Here is an 18968-nt window from a genome sequence, read left to right on the forward strand (position 1 = left end):
AAAAGCTGTATTCGTCCATCTGTCTTTTCAGAAAAACATCCTAAATTATAAGTATCTTTGATCAAAAATAAAAATAGTTCCACTTTATTGTGTTAGATAATAACAATCTAATTAGAAACCAGCCTCTTATTTAGCTAAGAACTCAGACTAAAAAATATGTTCTTTTTTTTGTAGGAAAAGTATATATATATAAATATATATGAGTACATATGTTATATATGTTATATATGTGTTTACATATGTTATATATAAAAATATACATATGTACATATACACAAATAAACACATCATGTATAATAAAAATAAATAGTAGAGAAAAGAAGGCAGGAACAAAAGAACAAAATATAAATAGGTACAATGTCTGTGGTTGAAATTATATTACTATTTTGGAAAAAGGTATTTCGGAGAGCAAAGATAAGTGCATTAATTTATATTGAACTTCATATGATCAGAAAACAGAATATATCAGTATATCTTCCAATGTTTAATATTATTATTAACAAAAATAATGTATCTTTGCAATAATGTAAGTTCATAATTTATTTTACTTCTGTCTTTTTCATTCACATGAAAAACTTTGGTTTTCCCTCAAATTTTTTTCAAAAATCTTTTTTCTTAAAATTAAAAATTAACAGTTAATACCAAGACTCTATTTCCAACAAGGAGTTGTTTCATTACCTGAGCTTCTCAAATAATGACCTACACTGGGGAAATCATTTCTAAAATATTTCTTATCACATTAATCATTAGTGAAACAATATGCTGAAAGACCTCATAAATGCTTCCTACATTCAGTATTATTCCAAACCCAGCTTTCAGATGTTAGTCTATAATTCATCTCTTTTCTCACTTTCACACTTACCACATGCTTTTGAATATAGGAAGCCACATTCTAATGTCCCCTTTAAGTGAGTAGTTTGATTGTGCTGAAATATAAACGCTTACTTAAAGAGTTCTAATCAGTAATGCCTTAATGAGTAGGAAATAACAGAGCATGGGAATCATGGTACCATATATGCTAAAAATCACATTTCTCTCATGATAAAATTTCTGCATCTGAACTACTTTCAGCATTTTGGCTACATATTCATGCCATCAATATTTTAACTACCCTTTCTGACAAGTTAAAAATATTAATTGATTGCAATGAAACAGATTCCTTTCTTTCTTATTCCCTATCCACCCTGGTATATACCCACGTCTTAAGAAGAACATCCTTAGGAGTTCATCAAATTATTGGGTTGGACTGATTTAAATATAATTTACACAGACTATTGCTTTTCCATCTCCAATTAAAATATAGCATACACTCTAAGCCAATTCTTTGCAATGACCCCATATTACTTAATGAAGACTTTCACTTATATAAAAATTACGATGGTAAACACTGAGGATCTGCACATACCACACACTATCTGAAGCATTCTGTATGTGGTATCTCATTACATATAACCACCCTGTGGGGGCGCCTGGGTGGCTCAGTCAGTTAAGTGTCCAACTTCGGCTCAGGTCATAATCTCATGGTTTGTGAGTTCAAGCCTCACGTCGGGCTTTGTGCTGACAGCTCAGAGCCTGGAGCCTACTTCAGATTCTGTGTCTCCCTCTCTCTCTGCCCTTCCCCTGCTCATGCCCAGTCTTTCTCTGTCTCTCAAAAATAAAATAAAATAAAATAAGCATTAAAAAAATAAAAAAAAATAACCACCCTATGAAAGAGATTACATTTTTGCCCTCATCATATAGTTTAGGAAACTGAAGCACAATGAAGTAAGTAACTTCAAATAAGTTGGTCAAAATTACACATACCTAAAAGGGACAGAGCCAAAACTCAAATTGAGGCCATTTTCCAGAGCCCACACTCTAAATTACTACATCTTATGCTATTTTCTCATGGATTACAAAACAATTCAAGTATAGATTTACAAAAAATGTAATTTGTATACTACATTGCTGAATGTGTGTGTGTGTGTGTGTGTGTGTGTGTGTGTGTGTGTGTGTGTGTGTGGAGAGAGAGAGAGGGAGGGAGGGAGAGAGAGAGAGAGAGAGAGAGAGGGAGACAGAGACAGAGAGAGAGAGACTATGTCTATATATACATATATATATATATATAGAGAGAGAGAGAGAGAGAGAGAGAGTTTATTTTTTGTAAATTACAGTCTGAGCAGCATCTATATGTACACTTGGTATGAATCATTACAGAACGTTTCCTGCCAGTTATTAACTTGTTTCATCTTTAGGGGATACACAAAATGTTAACCTTTCTAAGTCACCAAGTCTCTCTAGCATATTTATCCTGTAGTATTCTGTTTGCTCTTTATCTTACTTTCCACTCTTCCCTTCAAACTTTTCATCATGCCTTCTGAAATTCCTATTTTATAGTAAATAATCTTTCCTGTGTATTTTATCACTTTGTTGAAGGAGATCACCATCGCTTCATCTTAACTGAAATGAATTTATATGGCTTCATGGGTAGCACTAAGATTATTCTGTTCATAATTTCTCAGCTCACTTCAGAAGGTAAAGTTGGCATCCTTCTTGAAAGCCATTAGAATTTCTAATCCATTACTTCTCCAGTCTCAAGTAAAACCATCTTCACTTCGAGTAAACCCCCTGCTTCACCCCTCCTTGTCATTAATAGCTATAAATGTCATGGTCTTTCCACAATATAAATGACTTTATTTAATGAGCTGAATTCAATTTAAATGAGTAACTGCATACAGGTAACAGATCTAAATAAATACCAACTTCATTTTTCATCCATCCTTGCCATTAAATAAGCTTTGTCATATATTCCCTCCTTATGTCTAACTCCTTGAGCTTGAGCATATTCCTTATAAGAAAAGTCTTATTTTGGATTTTAAGACTGTATCAAAACTTTAGTTTCTTTTTTTTTGTTTGTTTGTTTCATTTGGAATACTTTATTTTTTTTCTTTTCCTAAAATTTATTATCAAATTTGTTTCCATACAACACCCAATGCTTATCCCAACAGGTGCCCTCCTCATTGCCCATCACCTATTTTCCCCTCCTTCCCTCCCCCCATCAACCCTCAGTTTATTCTCAGTTTTTAAGAGTCTCTTATGGTTTGGTGCCCTCCCTCTCTAACTTTTTTTTCTTATTCAACTCAATTGATCAGTCCGATTTAGGACTGAGGAACTCATATTGGGAAGAGGGAAATGATTCTTTTTTTTTTTTTTTTTCACCTATCTTCTTTTTCACAAACCTTCCTTCTAGGTTAGGACAGGGGTATGAAAGAGATAATAGAAAAAATAGGCCAAGTCTTATATGATTGGTGACTTATATATGCCAGGTGCCTAAATATTAAAATTTTAAACTGGGATTCATTAGGGAATTCCCTGGACATCCTCCCATGGGGATGTCCCATGCTACACAGTTCATTGACACAGGCATTTTGTTATCTGCTTCATGACTAACCACTTGCCTCCCCTCATATCCCAGCTTCTATCTTTGGCAGAATATTTGACATTCTTTTAATTCTTAATACTGGGTCCCATTGTGGTAGAAAGTAGCCATCTTAGGAAGGTTCCATTATCCTTCTACCTCATCAACCTGGTCCATGAGAAGCTCATGCATCTTTGACACAACAAACTCTAGTTGTAACAGCCACTCCTATTAAGACCCCTTTCCATTGTCCTAATCATGCTTCTGCCATTCAAGTTTACTAGATAGGAAGCAAATATCTAATTTACTGGTTATGCATCCAAGTGATACACATTAATTTCTTTCCCTCCTTACTTTACATCTATTCCATGGAACCACATACTGATTTAGCTACTGAATAAATATCGAAACATGCAGATGCCATTGGGTCCTTCTTTGAGTCACTGTTTTGGGCTCACCTTCATTTGATTTAGGAGAAGCACACCCTTCTCTCTTTCACAGGGTAAAAACCCTGTAGCACTCCCTACAGCTGAAATTTTGCTGACTCCTTTCTGGTCATCTCTCAGAATCAAGGTGATCATTCACAGTGGCAGGACTGATATTACTGTAATTATTACTTAGTAAGTCTGTGGTGAGTATGTCTAGCACTTCTCCATAGAATGTGGGGATATTTATCATTAGTAGTATATGTTTTGGAGCTTAAAATAGTATTTTGAATCAACAATGGAAGTTTCTTTTTTTTTTTTTAATCTTTTATACTACGTCTCCTTTTTTTCCTCCCTTATACTGAAGTTTGCAATACTTGGTTCACAGTTTCACCTTCTGAAGACCCTTTAGCGTTACTACTCTTGCTTCATTCATTTGATCATTAAATGCTTACTGAAGGCCCACTATGTTCAAAGCATTGAAAATGTGGCTATAAGCCAGAGAGAAGCATTCTTCTTTCAAGGGGAATTATTATATAGTGATAGTAAACAAGATAAATAAGATACACAGTATACAAACATATATCCTTCTGGTTTTATATTGCTGTTATTTTTCCCCCAGTGGCCAATTTTTGAATTTATCCATGAGTCTCACTTCCTTCCCCACCAAAAAGTTCTACCAATATTGTTTTTTTTTAAGGTTTTAACTCTGCTATTTTAATTCTTACTACCACTATCATAGTATAACTGTGTAATCTCATTACAGAATTTTTATAACATTCTTAATCTCTTTCTCCGTGCAGTATTCTAGTAATCATTTTAAGCACACAAATATAATCATATAAATCATGTGCCTAAAATGTGTTTGTTCTTACTTATTCATTCAGCAAATCTATATTGAAGAATTCATATAACAGATTTTATTTCTAGATCTTTGGATATTATACTGAACAAAAGAGACAAAGACCCTAACCATATAGTTTGTATTCTAGTTGAAGAACACTAACAGTAAACACATAGAGGCAAGGAAAAGAATATTGGGTGTTCACGGATGATCCCTCTGTTCAAATAGCATTTTAAGGGAAACGTAAAGAAAATGAGGGAGTAAGCCATGGTGATATCTGGGGAAGGAGCATGGCAGGCAGAAGAAATAATAGCAAGTGCTTGCCTGGGTCAAGAGTAGCAAATTATTAGTACAACCAAAGTGGAATGACCTTTGGAAAAATAAAAAGGTAGATGAGTTCCTAGAGGCACTGTAATGAGAGAAGTCATAAAGGGTCTTAGAAGCTACTTCACTAGCTTTGGGAATTTTATTCTGATGGGAAGCCAACAATGATTCAAGCCTCGATGTGACATGATCTGACTTTAACAAACTTATCCTGCTTGGTTCACTGAGCATATGCACATGAGAAAGAATGATGGCTTTGACAAGGCTGATAGTTTTCTAGGGGTAGTGAGACTTGGTTGGATTCTACATAAATTATGAAGACAGAACCTGTAAAATGACTCTAGGTCTTGATTTTTTTGAAATAGTAGCCATTAACTGATATGGGGAAAACTGCAGGAAATTTGTAGAGAGCGACAGAGCTGATCAGAAGCTCAATTTTTAATTTGTCATGCTTTAAATTCCTTTTTTGAGTGTATAAGACGATATGTCAAACATTTAGTTGGATACACAAGTCTAAAGTTCAGGAAAGTTACCCAGTGTAGAAATGTAAATTATTCAGTTATCAGTTCCTAGATGCCACTTAAGCTGTCAAATAGGTTGGGATTATCAAGGGAATGAATGTAGTAAGAAAGATTGCAGGATTCACAGAAATGATCATCCTACACTGGTCCCTCACTGTCTTGGCATCCTCAAACTCAATGAGCCTCATTCCCTCTGCACTTCACGCATTCCCATGACCACAACCTGGATCTTATTAGACCTGGCAATGTTTGGGTCCTGAAATGCTTAAATCAAGCATCTTACTCTCTCACCATAACCTTTTATCCTTTTCCCTACACCCACTGCAACTATTTTTCAAATTTATTAAGAACTTTGAACCTCTTGTTTTATCAATTTCTTCCTATCTCCACTGCAATTCTTATTCAGCTTAGACTGTACGGCATCTTTGCTAACATTCTCCATTATCTTGCCCCATTGCCCTTCCATAGCAATGGTCTGGCAGAGCAACCTGAAATTAAAATGCTTGCAGGCATTCTCCCCTCCAACACCTGAGCACTGTTTTGAAAACACACCTTTGAGTCACTTAAAATCATTACAAATTCACTGCCTAAAACCACATGTGGCCCCCTAACACTTTCCAGTAATCCATCTGTGATTTACATAGTTCTCCCATAATCCATAATGGCTAGATAAATCTCTGTATTCCTGAAATTCCTTATTCTATTTTCTTCCCTGCTACTATCAGCTAATTAGCACCTTTATACTTTGTGAGGAAAATAAAAGCTATTAAATGGAAACTTTCAGCTTCTTAAGACCTCCACCTGTGAATGTTTTTGAGAAACATATTTCTGAAAACAATCTTTTCTTTCTCACTCATTTCACATTTGAAGACACATTGCTCTTTCTCCATAATATGCGCTGGAGTCCTTGCTTTTTTGCCTCACCTTGTGCTCTATCAATTAATTTATCTTTCCTCAGTAAATTCTCCTCCCGCTTTATGTGCTTTCCATGTTTCAACACACTCGACCTCATAACCTATATCAGGTATTATTCCCTCCCACTTTTCATAATCAAGCTCTTTGAGATTGTTTTCTGTAGTCACTGAATCCAAGTCTTCCATTTTATCGTTCAGGTCACTGGAAATGTGATTCTACCCAAGTTAATTCCATTTAAATTATTCTCACCTAGAACACTTTATCTTCCTGTGGCTCAATAAAATGGGCACTCTGTTCTCCTTGAACTCTCAACATCGTGAAACTGCTAGTAACCCTTATCACCACTTTCTCTTGACTTTAGCATGTTTGATTCCACAGCTTCCTGGTATTCCTTCCTTGCACCCATCTCTGCTCTTTTTTGAGGCCTACTTTCCCTCTGATCTTTCCCTTTCCTCTGATTATTACTTAAATTCTTTTCTTCCTCTGAAGTTTACAATGAACATCACTTGGAATACCTTTTTTGGAGGTAACTTCATCAACTCCAATGGCTTCAATTACTGACTATTCTACATGTCCAAATCAATGGCTCTAAATGAGATCTCACCTAGAAATTCCAACATCATTCATACATTCCCAACTGTGTCAGCTCAAATTAATGTGTCCAAACTGAACTCATCATCCCCCCTCTAAAAGTGCACTACCTCATGGTATTCTTGTCTCTATTCTTGTCTTCCATTCACTCAATTGCCAAAACAAAGTCAGCCTTAAGTTCTCAGTATGTCTCATTCTCCCCTCTCTGAACAACCCCTTATTCGTGAGTATTCACTGTGTCCTTACTAACTCATCAATCGGTCCATCCCTCTCCATTCTCACTGCCACTCTATAGGTTCATATTAATCATTCAGTGTTTCACTCAAAATGTTGACATTCTCTTGAGATATGGCCTTCTATGAGTATTATAATTTAGTGGGATACACACACACACACACACACACACACACACACACATGCTGCAGTTATCATTTTTATTATCTTTCTTTTGGATGACTGCAAGAGCCTTTCACTTGTTCTCTTGCTTTTTAGACTTTTATAAATCACTCTACAAGTGGAATAAAAAAAAAATGTTTGACAGAGCTGATTAAGTGATCTCCTGTTTAAAGACTTTAATGGTTTTTCATGGTTCTTACTATAGAAAACAAATTCCTTCCATGAAATTTCTCATGTCTTGCCCTGGCCTAACCTAGCCTTTTATCTTCACCATTACCTCCAACACTCCAGCTTATTCATACTCTAGCCACAGTAAGTTATTTTCACTTTTTTTGACCTATGCACACACACTGTTTCCTCTGCTTAAAATGCCATGCCCACTCTCCTCAGTTGGCAAACTTCAACTTATCCTATACTTATTAAGTTAGGCAGTATTCTCTTCTATTCACCTTCCTTGATTCTCCAGCCCCTTTCACTTCTAACAATCAGATTATATGAATTATCTTACTCATTTTCATCTCATCCTGTGTTTAGTTTACACTGGAATTGTTTTTACCAACCTGTCTACTCCACTACATCATAAGATTCTGAAGTGAGAAACTGTGTGTTGTACATCACTATTTCCAAAACCTAAACGAATGTCTAACACATAGTGTATACTCAAATATACACTGAATTTCAAATAAATAAATAGAAGAATTAAAGCATGTAATATAGCAATATAAAGTCTAGGTTGAAATAAACTATATTATATCACAACTCAGATTTACTTTTTTTATTCTCTTATCTTTTGAAGCAAATAAGTAGAACACTGGCATTTTTTGAATAATCAAATTAAAATTGGTTTTGGAGACTAAAAATTTAAGACCATTCAGAACTTGAAAAATATATAACCTGGTCTAAACACCACCCTCAAGAAAATAAATTTGTTTCAAATTCTATGGAGTATTTACCCAAATTGCTCAGAACCATCAGGAAGATATTAAAATGAGAACAGAAAAAAGCAAAATATGGAATGTACAATTCTGGTTCTTTAGTGGAGAAAATTAATAAAGCTAGAGAATGTTTAGGATGGTGTACATATCAAACCCAAGGATATGGCTTAGATAGGCATCCACTTATTCACCATACTTTAGAAATAAAAAGAACCATTAGCATTTGGATAAAGGAAACAGAACAATGAAAAGAACTAAGTTCTGTAAGAAGCAAATTTATAGATCCTGTTACTCCAACGTAACAAACAGAAAGAAAAACAGGGAAGGGACTGCATAGCCCCAGTTTTACTGCTATACGTTCTGGATGAGGCAATGAGGTAGACTTAATTCAAACACTGATACTAGCACTATGAAATATCATGACATTTCCGCATTTAACCAATGCGTATGTTACAGTGAAATATGTTCAAAAATGTGTTTCATGTAGTTTAGGATTTGTCCCTATCAGATTTTGCCCATATTGACCCTTAAAAAGAATCAAAAATGATAAGAAAGCAAACAGCTAATTAATAATCAGACATTTCTTAAACCAAATTAAGAAGAGAAACCTTCCTCATTGTGTGTGTTAGTCTGTATGGGTCTGCTGTCATTAAACTTAAGTTTTATGGCCAAGTCGAGCTACTAAATTCTAGCTGCAGATTAGAATTAGCCCATAGGCTGGGACAAATCCTGGTTCTTGAGTGGGGCTGGTCAACACCTCTGGCTCTGGCTCACGGGCTAGACAGTGATCCATCACAATACTGGTTTCACATGACTACATACCACAGCTCTCCAGATACCAACTGCAGCTAGAACATCTGTCTAGGAATATTTGTGCTTTGTGCCCCAGTCTTCAGTATCCAAAATCCTCTTGGCTCTCTGAAGCTGAGTGGTTTAGATCTTACCCTGGTCTTCCTAAACGTTGTCTGACAACTGATCACCTGGACACCCTCATAAGAAATTTCATCAGATTTTTACATTTTAATATGTTTTTTAAACTTTAAAACACCATGAATGGATGTTGTACTTTGTCAAATGCTTTATCTGCATCGATTAAAATGATCATATGGTTCTTACCCTTTCTCTTATTAATGTGATATAACACAATGATTGATTTGAAAATATTGAACCACCCTTGCAACTCATAAATAAATTCCACTTGATCATGGTGAATGATTTTTTTAAACGTATTATTGTATTTAGTTTGTTAGTATTTTATTGAGAATTTTTGCATCCATGTTCATTGGGGATAATGGCCTATAGTTTTCTTTTTTAGTGGAGTCTTTACCTGGCTTTGGTATCAGGGTAATGCTGGTTTCATCTAATGAGTTTGGAAGTCTTCCTTCTATTTCTATTTTTTTGGAACAATTTGAGAGAACAGGTAGTAACTCTTCTTTAAATATTTGGTATAATTTGCCTGTGAAGCCATCTGGCCCTGGACTTTTGTTTATTCGTTAGGAGATTTTCTTTTATTATTGCCACTTACTGGTCTGTTCAAGTTTTCTATTTCTTCCTGTTTCAATTTTGGTATTTTGTATGTTTCTAGGAAATTATCCACTTCTAGGTTATCCAATTTGCTGGCATTTAGTTCTACATAATATTCTCTTATGAGTTTTTGTATTTCTGTAGTGTTGATTGTTATTTTTCCTTTCTCATTTGTGATTTATTTATTTGGGCCCTTTCTCTTTCCTTTTTAATAATTCTGGCAAAAGGTTTACAATTTTATTATTTTTTTCAAAGAACCAACTCCTGGTTTCATTTATCTGTTCTATTTTTTTTTTTTTAGCTTCTATATCATTTATTTCTGCTCTAATCTTTATTTCCTTTCTTCGGCTAGCTTTAGTCTTCATTTGTTGTTCCTTTTCTGGCTCCTTTAGATGTAATATTAGGTTATTTATTTGAGATATCTCTTGCTTCTTAAGGTAGACCTGTATTTCTATATACTTCCTAATGTTTATAGCAGCATTATCTACAACAGCCAAATTATGAAAACAGCCCAAGTGTCTATCAATTGATGAATGGATAAAGAAGATGTGGGATACAAATAGTGAAAGTAACACTGAAGAAGACCAAAGCAGGAGGCATCCACAATTCCAGACTTTAGCCTCTACTACAAAGCTAATCATCAAGAGAGTATGGTATTGGCACAAAAACAGACACATAGACCAGTGGAATAGAATAGACAACTCAGAATTGGACCCACATACGTATGACTGACTAATCTTTGACAAAGTAGGAAAGAGTATCCAATGGAAAAAAGACAGTCTCTTTAGCAAATGGTGCAGGAAAAACTGAAAAGCAACATACAGAGGAATGAAACTAGATCACTTTCTTACACCATACACAAAAATAAACTCAAAATGGATGAAAGACCTGAATGTGAGACAGGAAACCTTCAAAACCCTAGAGGAGAAAGCAGGCAACAACCTCTTTGACCTCAGTCGCAGCAATTTCTTACTCAACACATCTCCAATGGCAAGGGAATTAAAAGCAAAAATGAATATTGGGACCTCATCAAGATAAAAAGCTTCTGGACCGCAAAGGAAACAATCAACAAAACCAAAAGGCAACTGATGGAATGGGAAAAGATATTTGCAAATGACATATCGGATAAAGGGCTAGTATCCAAAATCTATAAAGAACTCACCAAACTCCACACCCAAAAAACAAATAATCCAGTGAAGAAATGGGCAAAAGACATGAATAGACACTTTTCCAAAGAAGACATCCAGATGGCCAACAGACACATGAAGTGATGCTCAACATCACTCATCATCAGGGAAATACAAATCAAAGCCACAATGAGATACCACCTTACACTGGTCAGAGTGGCTAAAATGAACAACTCAGGAAACAACAGATGCTGGTGAGGATGTGGAGAAACAGGAACCCTCTTGCACTGTTGGTGGGAATGCAAACTGGTGCAGCCTCTCTGGTAAACAGTGTGGAGGTTCCTCAAAAAATTAAAAACAGACTACCCTATGACCCAGCAATAGCACTGCTAGGAATTTACCCAAGGGATACAGGAGTGCTGATGCATAGGCGCACTTGTGCCCCAATGTTTATAGCAACGCTTTCAACAATAGCCAAATTATGGAAAGACCCTAAATGTTCATCAACTGATGAATGGATAAAGAAGATGTGGTTTATATATACAATGCAATACTACTTGGCAATGAGATAGAGTGAAATCCTGCCATTTGCAGTAATGTGGATGGAACTGGAAGGTATTATGCTAAGTGAAATAACTCAGAGAAAGACAGATATCGTATGTTTTCACTCATATGTGAACCTTGAGAAAGTTAACAGAAGAACATGGGGGAAGGGAAGGGGGAAAAAAGTAGTTACAAACACAGACGGTGGGAAGCAAACCATAAGAGACTCTTAAATACAGAGAACATACTGAGGGTTGATGGGTGGTGGGGGAGAGGGGAAAGTGGGTGATGGGCACTGAGGAGGGCACTTGTTGGGATGAGCACTGGGTGTTGTATGGAAGCCAATTTGACAATAAATTGTATTAAAAAGATAAAAATAAAAATAAATTAACATTAGGAAAAAAAAAGACGTGGGGTAAACACACACACACACACAGAGGAATGTTACTTAGGTATACAAGAAAATGAAATCTTGCCATTTGCAATGACATGGATGGAACTAGAAAGTATGCTAAGCAAAGTAAGTCAGAGAAAGATAAATTCATTTGATTTCACTCATATGTGGAACTTAAAAAACAACAAATGAGCAAAGGGAAAAAACAAGAGAGAGAGGCAAATAAAAAAACAGACTATATAGACTACAGAGAACAAACTATAGAGAACAAACTGCTCGTTACCAGGGGGAAGGTAGGGGTGGAGATGGGTGAAATTGATGGGGATTAAGGAGGGCACTTGTCGTGATGAGCACCGGATGTTGTAGGGAAATGTGGAATCACTATATATCTGAAACATAAACTGTATGTTAATTACACTGGAATTCAAATAAAACCAAGAAAAAAAATTAAAACACTATGGCAAATGGTATATAAAAAGCACTATTTAACTTACTGATATTTTTACCCTTTAGATTTTAATTATACGTTTTCTTTCACTTTATTTTTATACGTAAATATATGTTATGTTTTTACACTGGAAGTTAACTTGTGATCCAATTTTTGTGAATGAAAAACATATGCTAAATGTAGACTATGTCTGATACAGTTTTTCAAAAGCAGTTTCAAGGTAATATTAAACTGTTAATACATTTCTCAATGATAGAAGAGTTCTTAAAATAACTGTGATTTAGAAAAATCTGTAAATTCTATCTACTGAATCAATTAATTTTCACTTTCTGAATTAAAAAAAAATCCTCTTGAAATCCTTTTCAGAGAAAGAAAGCCATCATAAAACTTGAATTGCTCCTGAAAATCATAAATGAATGATACTCCCATTCATTATCAGTATTGAAACTGAGACTGCTTGAATTTTCAAAAAGAAACTTGCTAACATTTATTGTTAAAAATATTAATGTAAACTATATTCTTGGACTTCCTCAAATTTATTCTTTCCAGGTATGCAAACTTATTTATAATTACATTTACAAATGTACACAACTTTTTGTACATGTATACTATTTAAAATAATATAAACTTCACTTTTTTCCCATGCTTCAGAAATAATACATGCATACCCAGAGGAAAAAAAATACAATTTTTTAATATAACACATTTAAAAATATCCCTGAGATTTCTGTTTTACTGGTAAAGAAATTATTTCACAGCTCTGCACCATTGTGATGTATTGTAAGACGCCATTCATTCAGCACTTTATACATTCTGTATAATGAGGGGGAAGTAAAGGACCTTGAATTTCTTACCAATAAAAATTTCATTGTTGAATAATTTTGGTAATATATTGTAAACACTTATGCAAAAGACATAACTTTAGAAATGGACAATAGTATTTAGACGACCTATTATAAAGATGTTTTTTAGAGAAAGGAAAAGTTATATAAAACTTCAAATGGGTTTAGGTTATAATTAATATAATCTGACTTTCAGTTTTCTAACTTGGGGGCAAGAACAACAACTCCATTCAATGTCTTACTCTTAAATGACTGAAGTAACACTAGATACTATTACCATTTCACCTCTACTTAGACTGTTCTACATAAGGTTTATATGGGACTAAAAATGATTTTATTAAATAGCATCAGTAATATATTCTAGATAAATCTTTAACAATGGGGGGGTACTAAATTTATGTGTACTGTTAACCCCTAATTAGATTGCCTAAGCTCTTATGTACTCTAAAATCTGCAAGTTTTCCATTCTACAAAAAGGTAAAAAATAGGCATAGTCATTGAATTTCTGAAAATACAGGCAGCAGTATAAAATATCCAACATCATGGTAGGGCACGGCCAAGAGGGAACATCTATCTTCACAATATTATAAACTACACACACACACACGCACACACACACACACACACACACACTTCACTTTTAGCAATTGGGAATGAAGTTGATGAGGCTTGCCTTCTGTACACCATCATTCCTTTCTGTGATCTTTTTTCCCTGCAAGGAGCTTCTTTCAACAACTAGGCTTTAAGCCCACTCAATTTTCCATATTTGGAAAATGTTTTCTTGAAAGGACATGCTTAACTTATTTTAACATATAAATAATGAATAAGATTTTAATCACCCCTTGCAGAAAAGAGGTGTTTAATTTTTATTTGAGCCAGGGACAAATCCCTTTAAAACCAACTGATCTCTAATTGTGGAATTCTTTTAAGAATCAGTAGACCTATGAGGGTGCGATTTGGAACGAAATGGGTTTACTTTCCTAATAAAATTTGAGTACTACGTAAAACACCATGCTAAGCAGCAAGCTGAAATTACATCACATAAACATTCACCTACACTACTTGAATATAGGGCTGCCTGTAAATCCTGTCACAATATACTCGCTGGCTGACTTACATTTCATCTTGCTTTATACTGTAATGTAATAGGTTCAGGGACTAAATATAAGCAGATACCTGAAGACAATACATTTTTCCCACATAAATTCAGACACTGAAAATAAAAGGAAGGGATAGGACTAAAATATGTTGTTTAGCCTACTTTAGGAGTAATTTGATGAAGATCAGACAACATCATGGACACATAAGGGAGACAGGAGAGAAAGAGGTGCCGTTGAAAGTTGTCTTTGAACACCTCACTGATGTTTTAATGTGATTATGCACTCCACCTCGATCCTAGAGACCTAGAGGAAGTATAGCTAAAATTGATGAGAGTAGGTTCTGTGTGTTCTGCATTAAACCTCACAGTGCCAAGTGAAAAGCAAACAGTGATAGAAATTTATGCATTGATTTTCTGTTGAAACAGATTGAATCTTATTACTTAAGATATACACCACGAACTCATGTTTGTACTTCAAACATGGAATCACATAAATGTTATCTTAATCAATATTTTCTGAAAGCAGATATCACAGAAAGTACCAAGATATTCCAATACTAGACTATCAATCTCTTCTTATTGCTTACAAATAATAATCCTTTAAAACTTTAGAGCACTTTTTCTAATTTTCCAGAAGCTTCCCAGATAAAGTAGAAAAGAAACAGCAATATCACACATTAACACTGTTGATAAAATGGGCTGATACAATAATTTTTCTCAGTAACTAGAAAATATATTGCAACCCAAATCATACATTCATATTTAGAATGGTAAAACCTCCCCTCATGTTCCAAAAGTTTTGGTGTAGGCCATAGGACGTAAAGTATTTACACATTCTAATGAAGATTTTACTCTTATTTTTAAAGTCAGTACATGGAGATAATTTTATGAGATCTTAAAACTTAAAAATAGCAAACACCTCAAATCAGTTCACACTTTTGTATTAGTTATGCAATAACTACAGATTTCCAAAAGGTATCTATATCACAAATTGTATACAAGTAACTATCTCATGATCTGGTGTGTACATAATTCAATTTGTCAATAGTTAAATTTAATGAAGAATCTAACTTACCGGTGGATCAGCCCCCTTAGAACCAGTCAGCCCTCCTGTTAGGGATTCGATATCCTGAAAAGGGGAGAGGTGTTGATTGTAAAATGCTACTCAACAGCATGGAGAATTTCCCAAACCCATTGTATAATATTTTCTTTAGCTACTAAGTTAGGGCACACAGCTACATTTGTTTTCTTTGTTTTGTTTCCAGACAGTCTTGCACACTGTAACACTATACAAATAACCTGTATCTAAAAATCTAGATATTTCCTCTAATTCTGCACACTCTGTAAAAAGAAAAAAAAAATGTACATAGACAAGTCTTGAAATATGAAAAAAAAAGGTTAGGCTCTAGGTAGGAAAGCAAATGTTTTGTTCTCTAAGGTGTTGAAATGAGGACAGAACAAAAAAAAAAAGCAATTTTAACAAAACTGCGATTTAACATATTATTTGCAAGAATACAAATCCCATGGAAAACGCTGAACCTATAAAAATTTTAATTATGTATAGTCTATTACTGTACTTGGAAGATAAAAATATTTTTTTTAAATTTTTTTTTTTTCAACGTTTATTTATTTTTGGGACAGAGAGAGACAGAGCATGAACGGGGGAGGGGCAGAGAGAGAGGAAGACACAGAATCGGAAACAGGCTCCAGGCTCTGAGCCGTCAGCACAGAGCCCGACGCGGGGCTCGAACTCACGGACCGCGAGATCGTGACCTGGCTGAAGTCGGACGCTTAACCGACTGCGCCACCCAGGCGCCCCGATAAAAATATTTTTAAAAGAGACTAGCTATTCTTCTACAAGGACTGATTTCGAATCTTGAATCAGTAACCGCAGAAGATCACGCCTGAGTAATGATTATATTGTCAAAGGTATCATAAACGGAGAAACAGGTGACTGCGACAAACTGGAGAGCATGTGCCTGTTTATAGGTACGAAGACAGCTCCACCTTGGTTGCAGGACTTTGCTTCCAGGGTTACTAACCATGTGACTTTTTCAAAAGCTAGAATTCTGGATTTTTAACTAAAACCTCTCAGAATTTTAATGCTTGCAACCATCGTAGTTTTAAATCATACCCCAGTCCCCCCAGTGAAAAAACAAAACCAAAACTCTCTGCTCAAAGGGGGCTGGATAGGAGTCTGGGGCTCCACTGAAGAGTTATACTTCATAAAAAGTTTCTTGGTTGTGACCCTGGTCACTTATCTGTCTGCATCTGGTTGAAAGGATAGGGATAAGGAGAAATACAGTTGCAGTAAGAAATCAAAGATGAAAGAGAATGGAGTCAAGATTGAAGGAAGAGAAAATTAAATACCTGTGATCAGAGAAATAGCTGATTCCTTTATACCATTAAGAAGATTTATGCTACAAATTCATTCGTGACTTAATCACATTATTTCCCTAGTATCTCAAAAATAGGGAGTCCTAACAAAAACAAAACAAAACAAAAACAAGGAGCTGAAATAAGCATGTGATGACAACATTAGACAACATTAAAGGCGGGATAAGGGAGAAGAAAGGAATGGTGTCATGGAAGTTTCCATCAGAAGAAGCTGACTTTGAACAGGAACTCAATGGGTGATGAATTTCTACATGCATATTTTATCAAGAGCCATAAATGATAAGGCAACCACAAGGAATGCTTGCCAAGAAAATTATTAAGTTGTCTTCACTGTAACAAATATATTGTATATCATATTTTTCCATAGTCAGCATCCCTTTGAGGAACTTCCTCTCCCTCACTCTAGCTCCAAAAGAGGCTTAGAAAGACTGCTTCCAATGAGATAGAAGTCTTAAGGAAAATTAAGGCAATGTGGATTTAGAAAGATATAATGGTAGGGTCCAAGTCCTTGATTCTATCATTTGGGCCACATTTGAAACTACATGTTCTCCTGCCTGCAACTTTAAATTTCTGCCTCTCAAAAACAGGAAGATCCCAATTAATATGCCTGCATTGTTAAGTCTATTGTAAAAGGCTCTCCCTGTCTTGCTGAACTTCTTTATTTCACTACCATGTACACCATAAACAATCAAATCATTTAAATTATTTGATCTAACAAGTTCTTTAACGTTATCATTAAATCATTTAAGTAATCTTATGTCCTTAGATAATAAAAGTAAAGTATGAAACATTTATAAACTGGCAAACATTTTTAATCTAAAGGTAAAATATAACTTTTAAAACTGTTTTAGAATTTCATGGAATGAACTGACAAAATTAGGTAGTAAAGTAGCTAAAATACTAGATAAATAGAAAATAAAACACACAGCCATTGCACTGTTTATAAACACACCTGTTATGACCATGACAAAAAACAAAGTTCTATTCATATTAAAAGTTATTTCTAAGTACACTTTAAATGAAAGAAAATAACGTTAAGTACATTTTGAGTTAATATATGCCTTTCTAAATAGACATACATATAAAGTACATTAAAGATAAACATTTCTGATGTCATTATCAGAGAGGTAACAGAGAAACTGATTCAGATTCAAAGTAGTTTAGCCATTTATTTAATGCATTGCCATTTTTTAATTTTTTTTATTCTTTTTAATTTTTTTTAACATTTATTTATTTTTGGGAGAGAGAGAGAGACAGAGTGCAAGTGGGGTAGGGGTGGAGAGGGGGGAGACACAGAATCTGAAGCAGGCTGCAGGCTCCGAGCTGTCAAGTACAGAGCCCCATGCGGGGCTCAGACTCACGAACCGTGAGATCATGACTTGAGTGGAAGTCAGACACTTAACCAATTGAGCCACCCTGGCACCCCTGCATTGTCATGTTTTTTTTAATTATACCTGAAGATTTCTTGGTATCATAGATATGAAGATTTCTTGCTATCTTAAATAAACTGAGCAAATTTTCACATTTCTAAAATTTTAAGCCTTTCATGATAGTTATCATCTTCAGAAAAATTAAGCAAAAGAATTTAGAAGATGAATTCAAAGGCATTGGTATTTATGATTTTTAACATGTTGAATTAAAGCACACTAGGAACTCATGACTCTAAACAGAGTACAGATGCACATTCTTACTGTTTATTCATTTAATTGAAAAAATGATTTTTTGAGCTTATGTGCTATTTTGAGTATAAATTAGAAAAAAGTGTCCTACTTGGACAGATGCCAAAATTATAGTTTATCTATCAGTTGATGCAAAAATAAATTTTTCAGGTATGAATAATGAGCGTAAGTGTGCATGAATGCATTTATGTTGTAAAATTAAAAGGTGAGATAAATAAATCTTTTGAGGAACACTGAACTGAAAGTGAGTCCATTTTTTGATGGTTCTTGAATAGTTTGCAAAATATAACTTAAATCCTTAACAAATCCATCTATCTTGTTACTTAGATATCTTTCTATATAGATAACAACAAAAGTACATCAAAAAGTAAAAAACATTGATTTCCTAGAAACTTTGTTAACTTACTATTATAATAATGTTGTTTGACTAAAACATTGAAAACAAACTGATTTTTAAAACTTGTTACAGGATTTATTTAACTATATTACATACCATGTTCACTTAGATTTAATGGCTTCATTTACATCTAATAAAATATCTACTACTTAAACATTTATTACATACCA

At 34.5% G+C, this 18968-nt stretch overlaps 1 protein-coding gene across 3 annotated transcripts in view; it reads right to left on the reverse strand.

Annotated features, from left to right (window-relative positions):
- The window catches only part of PPFIA2 (PTPRF interacting protein alpha 2), a 473921-nt gene that overhangs the window by 376486 nt on the left and 78467 nt on the right, over positions 1 to 18968 (reverse strand). For all 3 annotated transcript variants that reach the window (XM_047065813.1, XM_047065810.1, XM_047065809.1), the window contains one exon: positions 15401 to 15454. In XM_047065813.1, coding sequence (XP_046921769.1) covers positions 15401 to 15454 — 54 coding nt within the window. The remainder of the gene's footprint in view (positions 1 to 15400; positions 15455 to 18968) is intronic.

Source organism: Lynx rufus, unplaced genomic scaffold (genome assembly GCF_022079265.1).
Source record: "Lynx rufus isolate CCGP_SWC_20201006 ecotype Redwood Valley unplaced genomic scaffold, mLynRuf1.p SCAF_7, whole genome shotgun sequence".
NCBI lineage: Eukaryota > Metazoa > Chordata > Mammalia > Carnivora > Felidae > Lynx > Lynx rufus.